We start from the raw sequence: 19,517 nt of genomic DNA on the forward strand, positions 1-19,517 counted from the left end.
CCATCGCTTTCGTCCGGCGACGTCGGCTCAGACTATTCACTCCGTTTTGGGTGTTGACAGACTCGGCGTGCGTCGCGCGAGTCCGAGCCGGAGTTGTGCCCGGACTCGCTCAACTTCGTCGTGTCGGAGTCCCGGGTGGGGATGGTGGCGGAGTACCTGGCGCGCTCCGAGCGGCTGTTCTCGCGCCTGCGGCCGCGCTCGCGGCCCGCGCCGGCCGCGCTGCCCGACTACCGCCTGGCCTACGACTCGCCCCACAACCTGGCCCTGGAGCTCACCAAATCCATCCTCTACGAATCCGCAGACCGCATCGACACCACAGTCAAGTCCGTCAGTTCTGGGGATTCGCTTTGGAACGGCAGGCCTCAGCAGTATTTCGAGAGCATGAATTACGCTGAGAATGATAACAGGAATGAAACCGATTGCGATAATGATTCTTTAGCACCTTGAGAATATAACACTGAGTGTACTGTTACCTAGTTAATTTTTGAGTCTTTCTGTTAGTAAAACCTGTGTCCGGACTCTCGCCTCGCATTTGTAACGCCATAGTGTATTTCCATTTTCAGATGTATCATTCCATGTAAAAGGCACTGTTAGAGACGTCTCGAGAGATCTGTGATATGTCACGTTTTATAAACCCGTCATCGACGATAACTTTTGTAGCGTTTTTGCAGGCGTTTTAATGAACTTTTCGACTAATGTGAGAGTCTTATTGTTGTTACCTCTAACAATTATGAGACCCATTTTACAATGACTTTAGATTCAAGTGTTTTTAATTAAACAAATTAAATATAAACTCTTAGATATTACAAGTTCTCCCCAAGTAATAATACTACGCAATTGTACATGGTTCCTTGTCTCCGCTTTGCTTTCCATAATGAAATGGGATGCTTGGAGAAAAAAGTAAAACACATTTATTATTGCCAACTATTATTTGCTAAAATGCTATCATAGTGACTATTAATATACCTACTTATTCAAATATTAAGCGCTTGTATTTATCTCTGAGATACTCCTTGTATAATTAAACGATTGTGCCGTAACGGTAGCTATTTTACATGTCACGTCATTCCTAAGGCTATAAGAACAGACTGTAACTATAAATATAAATTGAGTGAGAGCTTGGAACGACTGTAGCAAGGCTGTGAAACAATTTGTGTGCTTGAAGTTGTGTTTCATTTTCATAGGGGGTAGGTATCTTAGCATTATAGATGTTACGGAAATGGTTCACACGGTAAGCGTTGGGTGTAAGTATCGATTTATTATTTATATGTACTATTGTTATTTAAAAAAAAATGTCCAGATGTTAACGTCCTAATGTCGCATAGCACGGCTACCGTCGCGCAGTAGTGTGAGGTTAGTTTCAATTATAGGGTACTGTGCGACACGTTTCATACGACAGCGCTCGGTAACAAAATAGTAGGAGACTGATTTTGTATAAATTATTAAAAAAATAGTGATAGCGTATACCAAGTTAGGGAATTTCCTTTTAATAAAGCCCTATTAATGCTTACTCTGTCATTTTATGTTATTATGTAAAAATATTGCCTACATGTGAATAAGTGTTACTGAATTAGACATTAAAAATATTCCAATTCTGTAGTATATGACTGTATTTTATGTAACGTAAGATTAAATGTAGCCTGTAAATTACCTATTGATAATTATTTAAGTCAACTCTTTATTGTACAGCAATCAAAGGCGATGTTAAGGTTTTGTAAATTATTAAGCCACTACCTACCTACAATTTAAGATACTCATAAATTTATCTAGTTGACTTGAATCTAGTTGATGACTTATGTACAGCTGTACAGAAATCATATCATTATATACAAATTATTCAATTAAATTGTTCATATCAATTGTCTTTTTTATTTCAATAAAAATCACGTCTTAATTGAAAAAGTTTAATTATCAATCAGTATATACACATCCACACAAATGTAACAATTGAAATGACAAACAACATTATAAACTTAACAAAGACTATAATATAAAGATCATAACAATAACAAATCCATGTCAATTTAAACTAACGTCAAGCTGCTTAATCGTCGGCCTAAGTCGCAAACCTCGGAACTCCGCCGGGGGAGTTACGAGCTTTACGACTGTAAGTATTGTTGTCCATGGTAGCAATTAATAATTTCCTTGAAATGGAGTTACGAGGTTTGCGACTTAGGCCGACGTTATGTAACTTTTATAAATTGTTAAAAAATATGCATAAATTATCATTAATTAGAAAACAAAGCAGGGATACATAAATCAACAATAATAAACAAGTACCATGAAGTTCATGTCTTAACCTAATAAACAGGCTATAAAAATAACAAAATATAATAATGTCAAGCTGAATAATTATAATGAACTAATATTAATGCATTTGAGTGGAAATAAAATTTGACTAAAAGATATTAAATTTAGGACCCAAAAAAATGTCGAGTATCTCCAAAGTGTCCGGATCCTTACGTACTTCTATGAAGCCGTGTTGTTTCAGTTCTAAAAACAAATATAAAGTCCCATTAACGATTGGCTATTTCTCCACAAAATCGAACTTTGAAGTCGCGTTAGGTAAAGCCTGACCAGTAATATATGATCAGTTGATCACACGCCATGTTGCAGAATTTCATTGGAACTAATTTTTTCATAGGTAACTACTTTACTGATCTGTCACCATTTAAAAGAGCCCTCTTGACAATGATCATAATTGGTCAAGCTTTAAACAAAACTATGGTTTATACTTCGCTATTGCAAATAATTTGTTACATTTTGCAAGGAACAAATAAATAAATACACATCATACAGTGCCGCTGCCGCCGTGTATCAATAGCTCGTCATCAACTGGTACAACTAACATCCCAGTATCCCCACTGTCATCCGATATGTATGTTTTGCCTTTTTTCTCGAATAACTTAGTGGATCGTATTTACGTTACATGTCCGTCATTGGGTCACAGACTTTCATATTCATGAGTACCAAATTTCAACTTAACTGGTCCAATAGTTTCAGAGCAAATCGGCCATGACGTGACGAACGGACAGGCAGACAGACAAACGCACGAATGATCCTATAAGGGTTCCGTTGTTTCCTTTTGATGTACGGAACCCTAAAAAGTAGAAAAAATATTTGAGAATTCTTCATATCGCTTAAAAGTTCCGAGCTTGCTGGGGACTCACCTTGTAGTGTGTTATTTTTTTTATATAAAGTATGTTAAGGAAATATACTTACTCAGTATTGAAGTGAAACATCGAGCTGCGATAATACACTTGTAGCCTGGAACCATAGGCCCGTATGACATGAGCGAGTTCATGTTTAGAGGCTGGATCTCTGCTTTAACCATCTTCAAAATCTTCACCATCGTGCCCTCCGTGCCCCATTGATCACTGCGCAATATCAATAAAATGGTATACATTTTAATCTCTGAAATAAACTGAAATACCTAGATGCTTATTACATATACATATAAAAGAAAAAAATTGTCAAGCCCTCGTGGTTGAGACCCGAAATGAACCGGCGATTTCGTATTTTTTTTAAGTTAGCATTTTTTATTTCTTACAATGTTATTAGTGTTGATAAAAATTAAACAATGCTGCATAGAGAAATACAATTAATATGTTACCCCTTACATCAGACTTAATTAGATGTTTACGCGGCTAACTTCATCCACCTGTTCTGATTAACATGCAGCAGTCGTGTCGTAACATTGTGATGTTTAAATAAAGTAAGAACGCTAATCACGAAGAATTCTGTACATAGACCCGCCTTTTCGCATCTCGTATGTTTTGGGATCAAAATATTATGTAATCCGCATTGGGCTAGCGTGGGGACTATAGCACAAGCCCTTTCGCGCATGAGAGGAGGCCTGTGCCCAGCAGTGGGACGTATATAGGCTGAATTATTATTTTTATTATGTTCCTCCTTTACATAATCTCGGGACCATGGGGTCTCGGACATTTGGAAGGCGTGCTTGGAGCCAAAGCCAACACGCAGAGGCCCCTTGTAAGAAGACAATTTACTCTAAAAGGTGATGTGACACCACCCGACGATTATCCCTGTATGCACTATAGTAATGCACCCAAGGATAAGCCCCGGTTAGTGTAGGGCTATTGCAATGATAAGAAACAAAAGAAACTGGGCTATTGTGTTGAGATGTTAGTGTACTGGTAACCGGGTCTATGGAAATACTATGGCACCTGCCCCAATCTATGTTTAAAAACACGAAAAAATGGACAGGTGGTGACTCGCCAACTCACTATATGGGTCCCCGAAAACGGCCGCTCGCACGGAGCGACAAGGGGACAACATCACGTGAGCGGCTCAGGGCGTGGAGAGGTGTGCACCGCTTTCTACCCAGTGGCTGTAAGCAGCCACTGTGCCAACTCGCGTCTTAGGCATGTTTCACTTCCGCCCTGCGAGCATATAGCTCTGACACCCCACTCTGGACGGCCGGTTAAGGCAAGCCAGAGGTGAGAGTCCTGCGGCCCCTGCTCAGTGTTCACTCCAGCCGGCCAATTAAGGCTAGCCGGAGAGAGGGGCCTGACCGACTCTCGGGGGTATGGGACCCAAGGGACGTCACTTCCCATTCAGCTCGCCACAAGCTGCCCTCGGGGCTTATTATTATTTTTATTATGTAATTGTGATAAATATAATAATAATTATCTATCGGATCCGCTGGCATAGTGTCATTGGCCGCCGCCATCATGGGCGGGGCAGCAAAATAGGAACGGGCGGGGCTTCATGCTTAGCGTCCTTGCTTTAGGTACGTACCGAATAAATCTCTTAGAGTCAGTAGTCTGGTCGGAGTCGCCGAGGGACACCTTGGTGCGGTCGAGACTGCCCAGCATGGTCTCCGAGCTCTCGCTGCCGCGGCGGCGGCTCTTGCGAGGCGGCTCCTCCTCCGCCTCCGCCCTGCTCGCCTCCTGCGGCTGCTCCTGCGGGGGCTGCGGCACATCGGCCAGACCCGCCTCTTGCAACAATGAAGTCAGGACTCGTTCCGGATCCGACGGTCGTTGTATCTCTATGTCTGGTATGATCAGCTGTTCTTCACGACGTGACGGTATTGTCTGCCAGTTTTCCGGGATGTTCTCTTTTTCAACTGAAAGAAGAATGTTAATGTAGGTATAGATGGTCAAACAATCTTGTCAGTACAAAAAGGCGCGAAATTCAAATTTTCTATGAGACATTATCCCTTCGCGCCTATATTTTTCAAATTTGCCGCCTTTTTCTACTGACAAGATCTGCTTGACCAAGTATATATTCTAGTCATGTATGTTTGATCATTCCAAAGTCGCCATAAATGCTTACCGATTTCTGGCTCGACCCGTAGGTTTTGAGATTGACTCTCTCTGAAGGATGTGTATCCGCATCTCGACTTTTTTGTCTGTGAAGGATAAGCCAGCGTCACTAACATATATCTTGTCGCAGTGATCAATAATTTGGTTATGAAGTCTTTCACATTCACATTTAACTTAATCCTTTGTGTGACAAGTGTGACGAGTTCTACAGTGATATAATTTACTAAATTGGACTTAATCACGTAACTTACTTGACTAATCTAAATAGCCTTTCTGCAGGACCAAAAAAGCAAAAAATGTGGAACTGGAAATCGGAGATATTAAAGTCCCGTATTGGTAAAATTAAGTTTTATTTTACGTAATGTATAGCATCACACACATACATGAATGTATCTGTTACCGACAGTCAGGAAGAGTAGAAACTAAAGGGTCGTTTGCACCAAATCGTTTGTCATCCTTAAAGAGTTCGCTAAATTTGATTGTATGGAAAGTTTCATAGTAAACCACCGCGGCGCGCCGGGCGACATTGATCAGTCTGTCAAGTGCGGATGGTGCAACTGGCACTAACTCTTGCGAATACTTACTCGACTCGTATTTAGATCCTCCCGCGAGGCCCTCTTCTGAGTCGCAGCCGCCAGCTTCTGCGTCGGCAAGTCGGCAATGTCCTTCTCCACATCTATAGCACTAAGGTCTGGCACCGCAGTGGACTGGTTCAGAACGGTCTGCTCCTCTACCGGCAGTTGGGGCTCCGGTATTTGTGGTTCAAGCACTTGCTCCTGCACCTGCGGTTCTTGCACTTGCGGTGGTTCTTCGGGGATGGGCTCGAGGACTGGGACGGAGGCGCGTCGAGCGCGCGAAGCAAGAGCGAGCTGCAATTAATAATATTGGCTTGAACTTTTATACCTACGTTAGATCAAAGCTTTGAAACCGGCGACCGTAGTCGGTGCAACAAAAAATAAAACAATAAGCATTTTCAACCACCAACCAGTAGGTCTTGTCGTTCTCTTCCAGGCAATGATTTGGTTTGTTTGATTTGGAAAACCGAAGAAAAATGATTTCGTTATTCTAATGTGAATTATCTGGCACTGGCATCTTAGTATTCAATTTCTCAACAATTTACATATTATTGTGCATGGCGATTAGGTTAGAAAACCTATCTAAAATAAATATTGTAAGTATGCAAAAAAATTACAATAGCGTCAACTGCTACGGCTGGATAAGTAGGTGCTTCGAATTTGAGTTTTATTTGTAACAAATACAATAGAAGTTCGCTTAGGAGCCTAGAATTCCGACCTAGAGCTGATTTAGACGGCGCGCGAGCTCACACCATGCGATTTTAGTTACATTGCAGACTGTTGGTTACGTCCAATTCAACTTGCCGATCAAAAACCGCAATGTAACGAAACTCGCACGCGATTTCGCACGCCGTCTACATCAGCCCTTAACAACGTCTCGTACCTCCATTTCCCTCTGGTCTTTGTGTGCGGCCGCGGCCAGGCCCAGGTTCCGGGAGAACAGTCGCAGCAGCGCGCGCGCCACGCGGCACGGCGCGCGCGCGGGCCGGTGCAGCAGCAGCTCCGCCGGCACGCGCAGGTCCACGATGTCTTCAGAAAACTCCTAACCCCACCCAACCCAGCCAATACGACCAGTTAATGTTAGCTATTATACAGTCAACTAATTAACTCGTATTTACAATAAATGTGCCTAAAAAATATCTCAAACGAGTTGGCTGTAAACGCTTATTATTATAATTTATACGGTAGTTCAACATTTAACTTGACCGACCTACCCGATGCTGCGGGGTATGCGTCGGTACCTAGTCTTTTTTGTTTTCGGCTAATGTCCGACGGTATATGGAGGCCCGGAATCAAAGGAAAGCTCTCGATTGACACGAAAATGGAACTTAAATGACAAAGTGACACCAGCGAGCGTACGTAGTACCTACCCACTGAGTTAGGCCCATCTAAAAACTTAAGAGGGTAGTTTCACCGTTTTTTGTAAGCTACCGATACCGCTCGCTCACTACATTGATCTTTCTGTCCACTTTTAAACATATCGATGCTATTAGTAGTTAATAATAATAAAATGGATTTCATCTTCTCGGGTAATGTTAAGGCTCGCTACCTTTGGGGACATAAATTGATTTGTACATACATTTATTTATTGATACCTATGTTACAAATTAAAATATCTTCCGGAGGTCGCGGGTTCGAATTTTGGCGGTTCGTTTCTTGGAACTAAGGAGGGTACATGGGAACTTATGTAAGGAATATCATTTGACATTTTATCATTCGCTTTCCGGTGAAGGAAACCTGCATACATTCGCGAATAAATTTAAAGGTGTATGAGATGAGATGGATTCTCTGTTCAGCTGTGAGACGTATATAGTACAAAACATTGTAATTATATTTGTCTGAGTACCCACAACACAAGCTTTCTTGAGCTTACCGTAGGGCTCAGTCAATTTGTGTAAAAATGTCTTGTAATATTTATTTATTTATTTTATTTATATTTGTTTGCATATTTAATTAATATGAATGACTACCCACCTCACAGCGCAAGTCGACATGGATGTTCTCGATTCTCGCGCGAAGGAACTTCTTGGAGAGCTGATGGTTCTTGTCTATGATAAGCTTGTGCTTCCTGCGGCGCTTGGCATGCGGCTCGCCCTCTTCCAGCGTCTACATTTAGAAACAATACCTAAATACAGGCTGAGCAATTTCAATGAGGAGAGATCTAAAACAAGATACGAAGAAAAATAGAAGTCCACTATGAAATTTATATAGCATTTTGTGAAAACCCACCTACGCAGTCGGGAATCGAAACAGGTCAAAGTTAAGGGCTCTGAGTTCACTACAATAGTACATTACTACAGAGGCCGGGACAAAAGGGGTTACCGGCCGAAGACATATAGACGGCCGAGCGAAGCGAGGCCGAATAGGTCTGAGCGCGGGCAACCCCATTTCCCGCCGAGGTATGTATAGTGCTTTTCTCAAACATGCAATGAAATAAATAAAATAAAAAATCCACGAAACCCAAGTTTTATTTATAGAAAAAACTAAAAGTAAACTACACCCAAAATATAACTAAACACGTACCTATATCTTTATCACGCGTATGTTTTACACGAGTCGTGTATTTTTACTACCCGTATATTTTCATGTATCTTTGATTTTTTCGCCTTATATCCGTCTGACTGTCGTTTTCGTCACATAAGTTTACATAGTCTTTCATGTTGATATCATGTTTCACATACATCGTTGCTTTATGCATGGAGAAAATAAGTATAATTTCCACAGTGTTCACGATTTTGTAGTTACTTTCATTTCTTTAAAATATGCCACAAAACTGTTTCTAATAAACTGTAAGCCATTTTTCTTAGATTCTAAAATAATAAAATTGCCATAAGCAACCATATAGATACTTCGTCTTTGACTTGGCGGCAGACGCAGCAAGTTATTTAAAATCAATTCTGGTTACGCTGCCAATTCCAACTCATACGATTACAATTAAAATTAATTTCATTATTTTGTCGGGACTCATATTAAAGTAAAAAAATCAGCAACGCACCATAAATCCAATAAAACAGAAATACAGAATGAAAATTTTTCAACTTTGCCTCCATAACAATTTAAAAAAATAACTACGCGTGTTTGAGTAGACCCTTTTACCGCTAACGTTTAGATGAAATATTTTAAATGTATTTATTTGTGTAGTTAAATTTATAATTTAAAATTACAGAATTTGGTTAATAATGTATTATTTATTAAGTTCATGTTGATTTTATACAAATAAAACTGCAAATTGTAGCAAACATTGCTTTTTGTTTTTTTTTATAGGCGTAGTGGCAGAGTGTCATTACGAACCATAAAGCAAATACTGCCTCTAGATTTTTTTAATGGCTGAATGCCACGATGCTGTGTCACAAATATCTGTGAAATGGAAATTAAAAAAGAGGACTTTGTCGGCCTAGGCCTGCAATATTTGTATGAAATTCCATTAAATACCTCTTGTCCTAGCCGACCCTGAAACGTCATACTTCGCAGCCTATTATAAGGAACATAACATCAATATTTCATTGCATGTTTGAGAAAAGGTAATTTGCAACGGTTTGAAGTAAAATAAACGAAACCTCTAATGTGACGATCTCCGGCTCTTGCGGCGCGGGCTGCGCGGCCGCCGGAAGCTCCGCGGCCGGCGCGGTCGGTGCGGCCGGCGCAGGCGCTGCCACCGGCTCCGGCTCGGGCGTCGGGGGCCTAGTGCATGGTATGACAGGATTAGATACATATATCAACAACAAATGTTCCACCTGAAAATTATTAAAAAAAACCGGGCAAGTGCGAGTCGGACTCGCGCACGAAGGGTTCCGTACCATAATGCAAAAAAAAAACAAAAAAGCAAAAAAAAAACGGTCACCCATCCAAGTACTGACCACTCCCGACGTTGCTTAACTTTGGTCAAAAATCACGTTTGTAGTATGGGAGCCCCATTTAAATCTTTATTTTATTCTGTTTTTAGTATTTGTTGTTATAGCGGCAACAGAAATACATCATCTGTGAAAATTTCAACTGTCTAGCTATCACGGTTCGTGAGATACAGCCTGGTGATAGACGGACGGACGGACGGACGGACGGACGGACAGCGAAGTCTTAGTAATAGGGTCCCGTTTTACCCTTTGGGTACGGAACCCTAAAAACAACCAGTGCCTAATACGTACTTACTTTAATTATGCTGTAAGTACCTAAATGTTGGTATACGTACGGCCTGGCAAAAAAGAGTAGAAATTAAAAAGTGGCAACACTGTAGTGTCATCCCGTTCTCTTATATAAATTGATTTGAAAGGGACGACAGCACAGTGTTGTCACTTTTTAATTTCTTCTCTTTTTTGCCAGGCTGTTCCTACCTAACTAAAAATGGATGAAACACTATGAACGACCACGTTTTTGTAAAATACCGAAGAAGTTGTCTACTGGCATAGAGTGCTTATACTCCATACATAACAGTTATCTTACCAAAACGCGAATTATTTTCATAGTCGACATCAAGTAGCGGATTTATCAGTACCGCTACTTGACACTAGATTTCGCGACGAACGAAAAGTCTAATGCTCAACAATTTTCAGCTAATATAATAACCGGAACTCTCTTTTCAACTCCTTCTTGTAATATTACTTGTGAATTGTTGAGCAATACACTTTTCGTCAGTCGCGACACTCGTGACATCTAATGTCAAGTAGCGGTATTGATAAATCCAGTCTTGACGCGAGATATCGGATACGAAATGTATGGAGTGAGCACTCTATATGCTACTGGTTAAGATACGGTCGGCCAACGAAAGCCTTAAGCGACAACCTACTGTAGTAGCAGGCACCTTCTTGTTGTAGGTAGTCACAATATTTACCATATATGTATTAATTTCGCTAAATAAAAAAAACAAACGAAACTAACTTTTTTTCAGTGGGAACGGGCAGGTCCGGAGGCGGGATTTCAGGAATTGGGATCTCTGTGTGGATACGAAACATTAAAAAAACGAAAATGAAAAATTCATAAATAATGGAAGGGATATTATACAAGAGGTACCTACCTACATAATTCACTTATTCCAAATAAATTTTGTGCAACATTTTCATAAAATTGGCAGAAGGCCGGTAGTTTTTTTACGACACTTGGATACTCTACTAAATAGGTAACAATTTAAAGCATCTAGACACGCGGCAGCGTGTCAAGCCAAGTTCAAGCAAAGGAACTGGCTAGCCAGCGCCGAGTGTAATATTACACGAACCACTTGGTGCCACTTTTGACCCTTCTATAACTCAAAACATCTTTGACGTAAACACATAAAACTACGTGTGTTTAATTATATCCATAAGGATATCTAGAAGCCCAAATTTCATGAAGCTAGCTCAAACGGTTATAAAGGTATGAAGGTCAAAAAGTCGTAAATTTTAAGACTGACTTATGACTTATAGTACCTAAACCTAACCTACTTCCAGATGACCCAGAAGGATGAAATTTGGAATCCAGCTTGGTTATTGTATGTAACCGTAGGAAAAAATCTAAAAATAAAATAAAGTTAAAAAATAGGGGGGGTCCCCATACAAAAAAAACACTTTTTATTGGGACTGACATATAAGTACCTAAACCTAACCTACTTCCAGATGACCTAGAAGGATGAAATTTGGAATCCAGCTCGGTTATTGTGTGTAACCGTAGGAAAAAATCTAAAAATAAAATAAAGTTTAAAAATAGGGGGGGTCCCCATACAAAAAAAACATTTTTTATTGGGACTGACATATAAGTACCTAAACCTAACCTACTTCCAGATGACCTAGAAGGATGAAATTTGGAATCCAGCTCGGTTATTGTGTGTAAGCGTAGGAAAAAATCTAAAAATAAAAAAAAGTTAAAAAATAGGGGGGGGGGGGTCCCCATACAAAAAAATATTTTTTTATTGTAGCGTTGGAACCGTTACAAGCAGATATTTGAAACTACCCCAATATATGTATTATTATATTTGCTATATATATTAAAATAAAGTTTAGTCAAAAAATAAGTGGTGTCCCCATACAAAAACCTTGTAATACGCTCTAAACAACCGGCCAACGGTGTGTCGTCGGCGGCGCGCGCGGCACCACATAATTATACAAAGAACAGAAGTAAAAACCATACAGCGGAAACACAAGAAAAAACATTAAATCTCAATACCTGCCTAGTTTTCTTTACAAAAAGTATTGATATCCCACCAAAAACATAAATGTAAAAAAGGAGAGCCAAGTTCAATACAAAAATTATGCTTGGCTGTGGGGCTCGCCGCAAAAAGAATGGAGATCTAAATGAGTGCCACTGCCAAGTTCTATGCAAAATCCAAATATGTATTTATAGGAACAAAATAACATTATAAACAAGTATTAAACTCTATTTCTTTGCTTTATTGGATACCTATAACAATTGCTGTTATTTAAAAAAATGTGAGATCTTAAAGTAGGTTAGATTTGGCTTGGCTAGGTTTTATCAGAATTACAATATAAATAAAATGATTGATATAATGAAAACTGGCCAAGTCAAATCTAACCTACTTTAAGATCTCACATTTTTTTAAATAACAGCAATTGTTATAGGTATCCAATAAAGCAAAGAAATAGAGTTTAATACTTGTTTATAATGTTATTTTGTTCCTATAAATACATATTTGGATTTTGCATAGAACTTGGCAGTGGCACTCATTTAGATCTCCATTCTTTTTGCGGCGAGCCCCACAGCCAAGCATAATTTTTGTATTGAACTTGGCTCTCCTTTTTTACATTTATGTTTTTGGTGGGATTTTAGTTACAAATGTGTCCACTGAAATGAGGTGGTTGAAATTGAAACGGTTGAAATATGTAATACACATGTAAGTAAGCGTCACTGTAAAATGCTGGATTATGGCGATAAGAAATGATAATTTTCAGATCTTGTCCCTCACACTATGTAAATCATTAAATTTCAGGATTTGCTGGGAACTGGTAAGGTAAGGGGAAGGAATTGATTCTCAGGTATAGGTACATTAGCTCCACCTTGCATAGCATACCTTTATCAAATTCCTCAGGCAATAGATCCTGCGCTGTAGCTGTGAACAGAATAATAGTGACATAACATTATATAATACTTAAATAACATTAAACAATTGGAAACTACTTAGGAGTCACTCCTGTGAGTGACCAGAGGTAACAATTTGGTGGTACCTAAGTAACTAACAGACTAGCTAAAATAACCCTTTCATCTAGTGGGGAATAACATAACAATTTTTACAAGGGATTTGGGGAATAAATCATAAATATGTTATTACACCGGTAGCTAATAGGGTCTATCCTTGTTAGCTGTCATACTAATAAAATACATTATACGAATATGGCGACCGATCGTCGCGGCTGTTTTCTCAAACAATACGAATGCGACGCATAGACTTTCTGTAGATTTTAGACTTTAGCAGTTTTTCGGATCAAATCGTAATTTAGATAATAACGTAGATTGCCAGAATAAAATGGTCTCAAGATCGAACATGCGCTCCATGGTCTTGTCCAGTTCGGTCCCTAGACTAGTTGATGCTACGGTCGGTGGCGGCGGGCTCGGCGGTATTCTGAGGGCCTACCGCGAACCGCATTCGACGTGTTGCCTCTCCGTTGTACTTGTAAATTGCGACAACTTTGTGTGATAGGGACGTTCGGGTCCGAAGCGTCCATCGGAACGAAAGGAAATTTGGTAAGCAATTATAGTTCATTTTTTTTAGCATTAGAAATAAGGCACAGAATAAATAATAGTACTATATACAGAAGACTCACTCTCTAACAAAACGCGTCTGGTACGATCAGGACAGATATGGCCGCTAGGCGGCGACAGCGTCACGCGCGGCTTATGGCAAACCCCAAAATTGGGGTCGAACGGATGTACTTTTAGCTATCTGTAGCAAAGCGACGCAATCGCGGAGTGAGACACGCCTGAATAAGGTAAACAGTCTTGATGTGTCTATTAATTGAAAAACACATTTTAAAAATAAGTCACGGCAAATATGTAACGGTTATGAATCTAATACGATCATTTATGTTCTTCTGCTTTCATAAGTAATAGTTTTTGATTTTTAAAAGCGTTTTTCAATTAACAGACATGACAAGATCGCTTACCTTCTTGCAAGTTCTTTCTAATGCTAAAAAAACGAACTATAAGATAATCTCGTACATTTTCTGAATAAAGTGGTCTCATGGTCGGACATGCGTTCCATGGTCTTGTCCAGGTGGAGCCCGGAGTGGTCGTGGTCGGGCTCGGCGCGGGCGGCGAGCGCGGGCGCGCTGGCGTCGAGCGCGCCGTGCGCACCCGGCGCGCCCAGCATCTGCTCCAGCGTGCGGTCCTGGACCAGCAGCTGCAGGGCCTGGTTGGGGTTCTCCTCGCCGAAGCCGTCCTGGGAACATAATGGTTGTGTCTTCAATAATTAAACTTTCTCTGTGAGAACAGCGTAATACAGGGTGATTTCGGGGTCGTGGAGCAAGACAGCCAGACATCACGCAGAATCCAAAGATGTTCCTAATGATGTTGTTAATTATTGTTTATCACCAATAATGATGATTATTTTCCAGATGATAAGTAGGAAAAAACATTTTTGCATACAATTTGGTGACCCTACTCAATGTGACGTCTTGTCGCTTTCCATACGGCGTATGTCAAAAGTCATAGGGTGACCATAATTACCTAGTATAACATTAATTTTACTTGAAGAATAAGAATAATTAAACTAATTATCTTTTAATCAAATACTACCATATGATAATGTAGATCATTTACAGAGTCAGAAAGAGTGGTTCTGGATCACGACCCAGAAATCATCCTGTATATGAGTCCCTACTACCTAGCGACCAGCGATCCGTATTTTAACAAATCGAAGATCTTCCGGGAAAAATACTCGTTCTTACTGTGAAAATTGTGAGACGTGCTCATGGTCGAGTCCTAATTTAAAATGCAGACGGGCGCTGCTGCGATTACTGGATATGACAATGGTATTACGGTGTGCGAGCAAGACGCTATTCACGCCTCTAGCTACATCTCGCTTTCACACCGTAGCCGCACGTTACCCGATTGCGGCGCCAGTGGGAAAGAGTTAAACCAAGCTAACTCTGCAGCAAGTTTGATAGCACAAATTGTGCAAGTGCTATTTTAAAATAATAAAAAATAAATAAAATAAAAATAAAAATCATTTATTTCGGACCACAGAAATCCATAACAGGTTAGTAAACATGTACATGCAGAGCTTGTAATTTAGACTATGTTAGTACTTAATTTATTTGATACCTATCTACCTACTACATTTCATCATAGGGAGCTAAGGAACGGTGCAGGTTCGACCAGTGCTGCATATAGCGACTATCGAGCCTACCCGCTATCACACTCAGGATACTGTTGCTACTGTCAAGCACTCTGCGACGCGTCGCGGCGGCACGCTTTCTTATTGTAGCAGAGAAGCTGTCTACCTGCGCGTCCGCGAACATGCCTGACGCGCTGCAGAAGCGTGGCAGACGCAACAGCACCCTGAAGGCGTTGTTAAACTGAACCCGTAGGGCGCTGATCGATCTTTGCGAATAATTAGCCCATAGGCTGCAGCTATAAAGGGAGGTACAGTAGGCTCTAAAGAGTGTAATTTTGACCTGAGCTGTACAGCCTCTGAACCTATGTGCTATCATATTCGCTCTTATCGCCAGCGCCCTACGTTCCCTATCTATATCTGCATCGTCGCGCAAATTTTCATTGACTAAGTGGCCTAAATACTTGACACATGTCACTCGTTTAAGGGGAGTGCCATTTAGATATAGCGGTGGTACAACTGATGGACTTTTCGTCCCAGACTTAAAAACCATAAGTTCACTTTAAAGAGCATTATATCTGAGGCCATGTTTACATGCATATTTCTCACATAATTTTAACAATATTTCAAGCCCTCCCGGTGAGGGACTCAACAGCACCATGTCGTCCGCATAGCTTATATTATTCATACATACACCGCTAATATGACAGCCGACATGTATGCTGCTGAGTTCCTCGATGAGAGCATTTATGTACAGGTTGAAGAGCTTCGGAGACGTTCTCCCACCCTGTCTCACTCCGCACTCCAACCTGTATTCCTCTGACATGTCTTTTCCCCATCTGACAACATTAACTTGACACAAGTACCAACTCCTAAGTAGTGTCCGACCGAAGGTTCGGTTTCGGTTTCGGTTTCGGCCAGTTTCGGCCAAAAAATCATGTTTCGGCTGTATTTTCGGTTTCGGCCAAAATACGGCCGAACCTTTCGGCCGGGCCGAAACTTACGAAATGGTACTTCGGAATAAGACAAAAAGTTGGAGAATAAATACGAGTAGGACAACAATATTAATACCTATGACATATTATACTGATTCATGTATAGGTACAGAAATTAATTGCTTTATTATAAAACACAATTCCACTAATGAAGGCGCCACTGGACGCTCGACGCAGTCTTAAGAGACTGTCAATACCTATAACGCGCACACTGTCTAATTGTTTCGGAGTGAATGAGTGATTTTACCTCAATTTACTATTGGTTTGTGTTCCACATGTCCTCTACTTCAGCTTAGCCTTTGGCCTCGCTGCGCCATGCTCGGCCTGCGGTCTCGCTTTTTAATACATACAATGGACATTGGTTGGAGTCTGTGCTCAACTACTTACTAGTCCTGAAGCCTGAAGCACGGCTTTGACTTCGCATGAAAGTTCACCTCACTGGGGCACTTCGGACTTTTAGGCCCAGGTGAAGATTGGTACCCGGCCTTGCGATATTGTCAACAAAAAATTTCGCGCTTGCGTTTTTGGTTGGTTTTTTGGTTGACCCTGTATCTACATGTTAATAACTTGACTGGTGAATGAATAGAGTTAGACCAAGAAAATTCTGCAATGATTTTGATAGCATACGCAGTGCAACTAGTGCAAATGTTATTTATACGTCATAATTTCATAGAAGTTTTGACGTTTAAAATAACACTTTCACAGCGTGTGTTATCAAAATCGTTGCAGAATTATCTTGGTTTATATATATATCTTGGTTAATTTTCTTAAAAAACTGCTTAAGTAACATCAATTTCAAGGATATTGGGTGTTGACAGCCCCATAATATGTGTATAAAAGGGGTTTTATGACATTTTTTCAACGATTTTAACAAGTCTACAAAAGTTTCGGTTTCGGTTTCGGTTTCGGCCGAAACTAGAGCCAAAGCCGAACATTCGGTTTCGGTTTCGGTTTCGGCAAAAAAACATGTTTCGGTCGGACACTACTCCTAAGTATATGCACAATATCCATAGGGACCCCCGCCTCTTCTAACTTGGCCCACAAGAGCTCATAGTTAACCAGATCGAACGCCTTGGAGAGATCCAGGAAACATGCATATATAGGAGTCTTCCTGTGTGTATAGTATTCGACGGTGTGCTTGAGGCTCAGTATCGCGCTCTCAGTAGATAGTTTGGGTCGAAACCCAAACTGCGCATCACTGATTTGTATATATCTATCAAGCTGAGCATCAAGCACCGCGTCAAACACTTTGGCCACCACAGTTGCTAGAGAAATTGGTCTATAATTGGCCAGCTTTGCTATGTCACCTGTCTTATTTTTTACAATAGGAACAACTACAGTGCGAATCATATCGGGTGGTAGGTAAGCATGGCTGATACACAGTGAGAAGAACATAGCAAGAACCCTGGGCAGATGTGGCCCAGGTATTTTAAACGTCAAACTTTATGAAATTATGACTTTTAAAACAACACTCTAACTCTGCAGCGATTTGATAGGACAGACTGTACAATCTGTGCTATCAAAATCGCTGCTAAGTTAGAGTAAGACCAAGCGGTCTGACTTTAAAAGCCTATGGGTTACAATTCTATATCTATACATAGTAAGTACTTATGCCACCATCAGATGTAGGTACTTACATTCGGTGGAGGTTGGAAGTCGGGAATGGCGGCTTCTTTCAGTGTGATGGCTTCAATGTTGGGCACGACATTACCACTTTGCTAAAAATATAAGATTTGTAAACAAAAAAATTTATACAGAATTCCTATCCAATATTATCAGTAGTACTGTACAAACTTAACATTTGATTAATTAGTTTTCAAAGTCAAAGTCAAAAATACTTTATTCATGTAGGCCTAGTAACAAGCACTTATGAACGTTTTACATAATAATATATTATCTTAAGCTAATTATCAGAGCAATTTATTGAAGTTAATATTATTCCATAGTAATATTGGATTATTATACAGATCAAATTTAATACTAAGAATTTCACAAAAAGATCGTCAAACATAAAAGTTTTTACTTACCCGTATCATTTCCTCAACCCTTTCCTCTGGCTCCGGGACAGGTTCCCTCACAGGAGCTGGCAGTTCCAACATCGGCACCATATGTCTCTGTACTTCTTCTGCTTCATCATGCATGTTGTATCTGGTTAACACAGGTTGATGTTGTTACTTATGCTGTTTTTATTCAAGTTTTTTTATACAATTTTACAATTTTTAATCTTGTATGACTTGTACATAGAACTAATCTTACACATGTACATAACTGCTTGGTTAGCAGAACTATTTAAAAGTACCTAAACCTACCTACATACCTGGTCTACATTCTACATAACAAAAAACTAATAACTTACTTTTTATGTGAATTCTTCATAATTCTTGCATTAAGCATGCATAACTCAGCTGAAAAAGAATTAAAAATAGACATACATCATTAGAAATTTAAAATCTTAATAATCTTAGTGAGGAAAGTTGTCATGGCCTGGCCATGATGGCTATTGGCCACTAATATCTAGAACTTTGGTGGAGTATTGACATGCTCATTACAATAATACTTACTATAAACTAGAAGGATTTATAATTTTTGTATATAAGTAGGTTATCTTTATGCAATGGAGGTTATGGAAGTAAACTCCTATCCTGGCGCTGGCGCCCATGGAAACAACTATAATTTAGACACTTTAATTTTAGTACTTTTCCTTACTTATCATGCTGTTGACTTTCTTCTGATACAGCCGGACTAGTCCCCGCATGAGTTGAGAGCTGAGACGGAGCGAAAATCGGTGTGAGGGGCGACCAGACTCATTAGTCATAACTTGTAATAAGTCATCGCTGAAATGAAAAAAAAATTATACCTAAGTCAAATATTTTAATCAAGGATCTTTACATTGGTAATTTTAAAAAGAGGAGTAAGTAAAGGACGAGCAGAATATGCTCATCGCAACTTACCAAATTTTTCTTATATCTTGAGACCATAGTTGGCGTTGGGTTATCGAAGCAAAACAAACAGGCCAGGAATCCGCCACCCAACATAAATGAAATCTGCCCCCTTTTTTCAGTGAATTTTCCGGATAAAACATTTTTATAATTTCAAATTTTAGTTAATTTACATGCAAATACAAACTTTAATTTCTTACATGTCAAGCACGCGAAAACAAGACGTTCGATTTTTCCCATTCCCGCCAATTTGCGTTTCATTCGTTCACCGTTCACTCATTTCGTTCTAGCTGATTTTTTTTAAATCTATAGATCATAGACAAACACGGAAATAGCCGTAATAGGCAGTTTACATTCTCGTGCGAGCCACGAGCCGAGCCGAACCACGAGACGTGAGTGTAAGCGGGGGGCTCGTGGGTCGTCTCGAGTGGACATAGAAGGTAAGGTGATTGGAAGGTGGTGGTGGTGGA

At 40.1% G+C, this 19,517-nt stretch overlaps 2 protein-coding genes across 2 annotated transcripts in view; one reads left to right on the forward strand and one right to left on the reverse strand.

Annotated features, from left to right (window-relative positions):
- LOC134680142 (uncharacterized) overlaps window positions 1-1,859 on the forward strand; it is a 96,567-nt gene extending 94,708 nt beyond the window's left edge. The window contains exon 6 of the mRNA XM_063539241.1: window positions 61-1,859. Within this exon, the coding sequence (XP_063395311.1) occupies window positions 61-447 (387 nt within the window). The 3' untranslated portion in view covers window positions 448-1,859. The remainder of the gene's footprint in view (window positions 1-60) is intronic.
- Window positions 1,860-2,250: 391 nt separating this feature from the next.
- Window positions 2,251-19,190, reverse strand: LOC134680229 (fibrous sheath CABYR-binding protein-like). Its single transcript, XM_063539353.1, has 15 exons — window positions 19,060-19,190; window positions 18,815-18,942; window positions 18,465-18,513; window positions 18,136-18,256; window positions 17,746-17,826; window positions 14,000-14,219; window positions 12,830-12,893; window positions 9,421-9,544; window positions 7,823-7,969; window positions 6,747-6,905; window positions 5,873-6,157; window positions 5,299-5,374; window positions 4,762-5,089; window positions 3,223-3,377; window positions 2,251-2,493 (listed from the first exon to the last, which is right to left on the reverse strand). The coding sequence occupies exons 1-15, from the start codon at window positions 19,188-19,190 to the stop codon at window positions 2,399-2,401; spliced, it is 2,163 nt and encodes a 720-aa protein (XP_063395423.1). The 3' UTR covers window positions 2,251-2,398.
- Between the last annotated feature and the right edge of the window lie 327 nt (window positions 19,191-19,517).

Source organism: Cydia fagiglandana, chromosome 1 (assembly GCF_963556715.1).
Source record: "Cydia fagiglandana chromosome 1, ilCydFagi1.1, whole genome shotgun sequence".
In the NCBI taxonomy this organism is placed as follows: domain Eukaryota; kingdom Metazoa; phylum Arthropoda; class Insecta; order Lepidoptera; family Tortricidae; genus Cydia; species Cydia fagiglandana.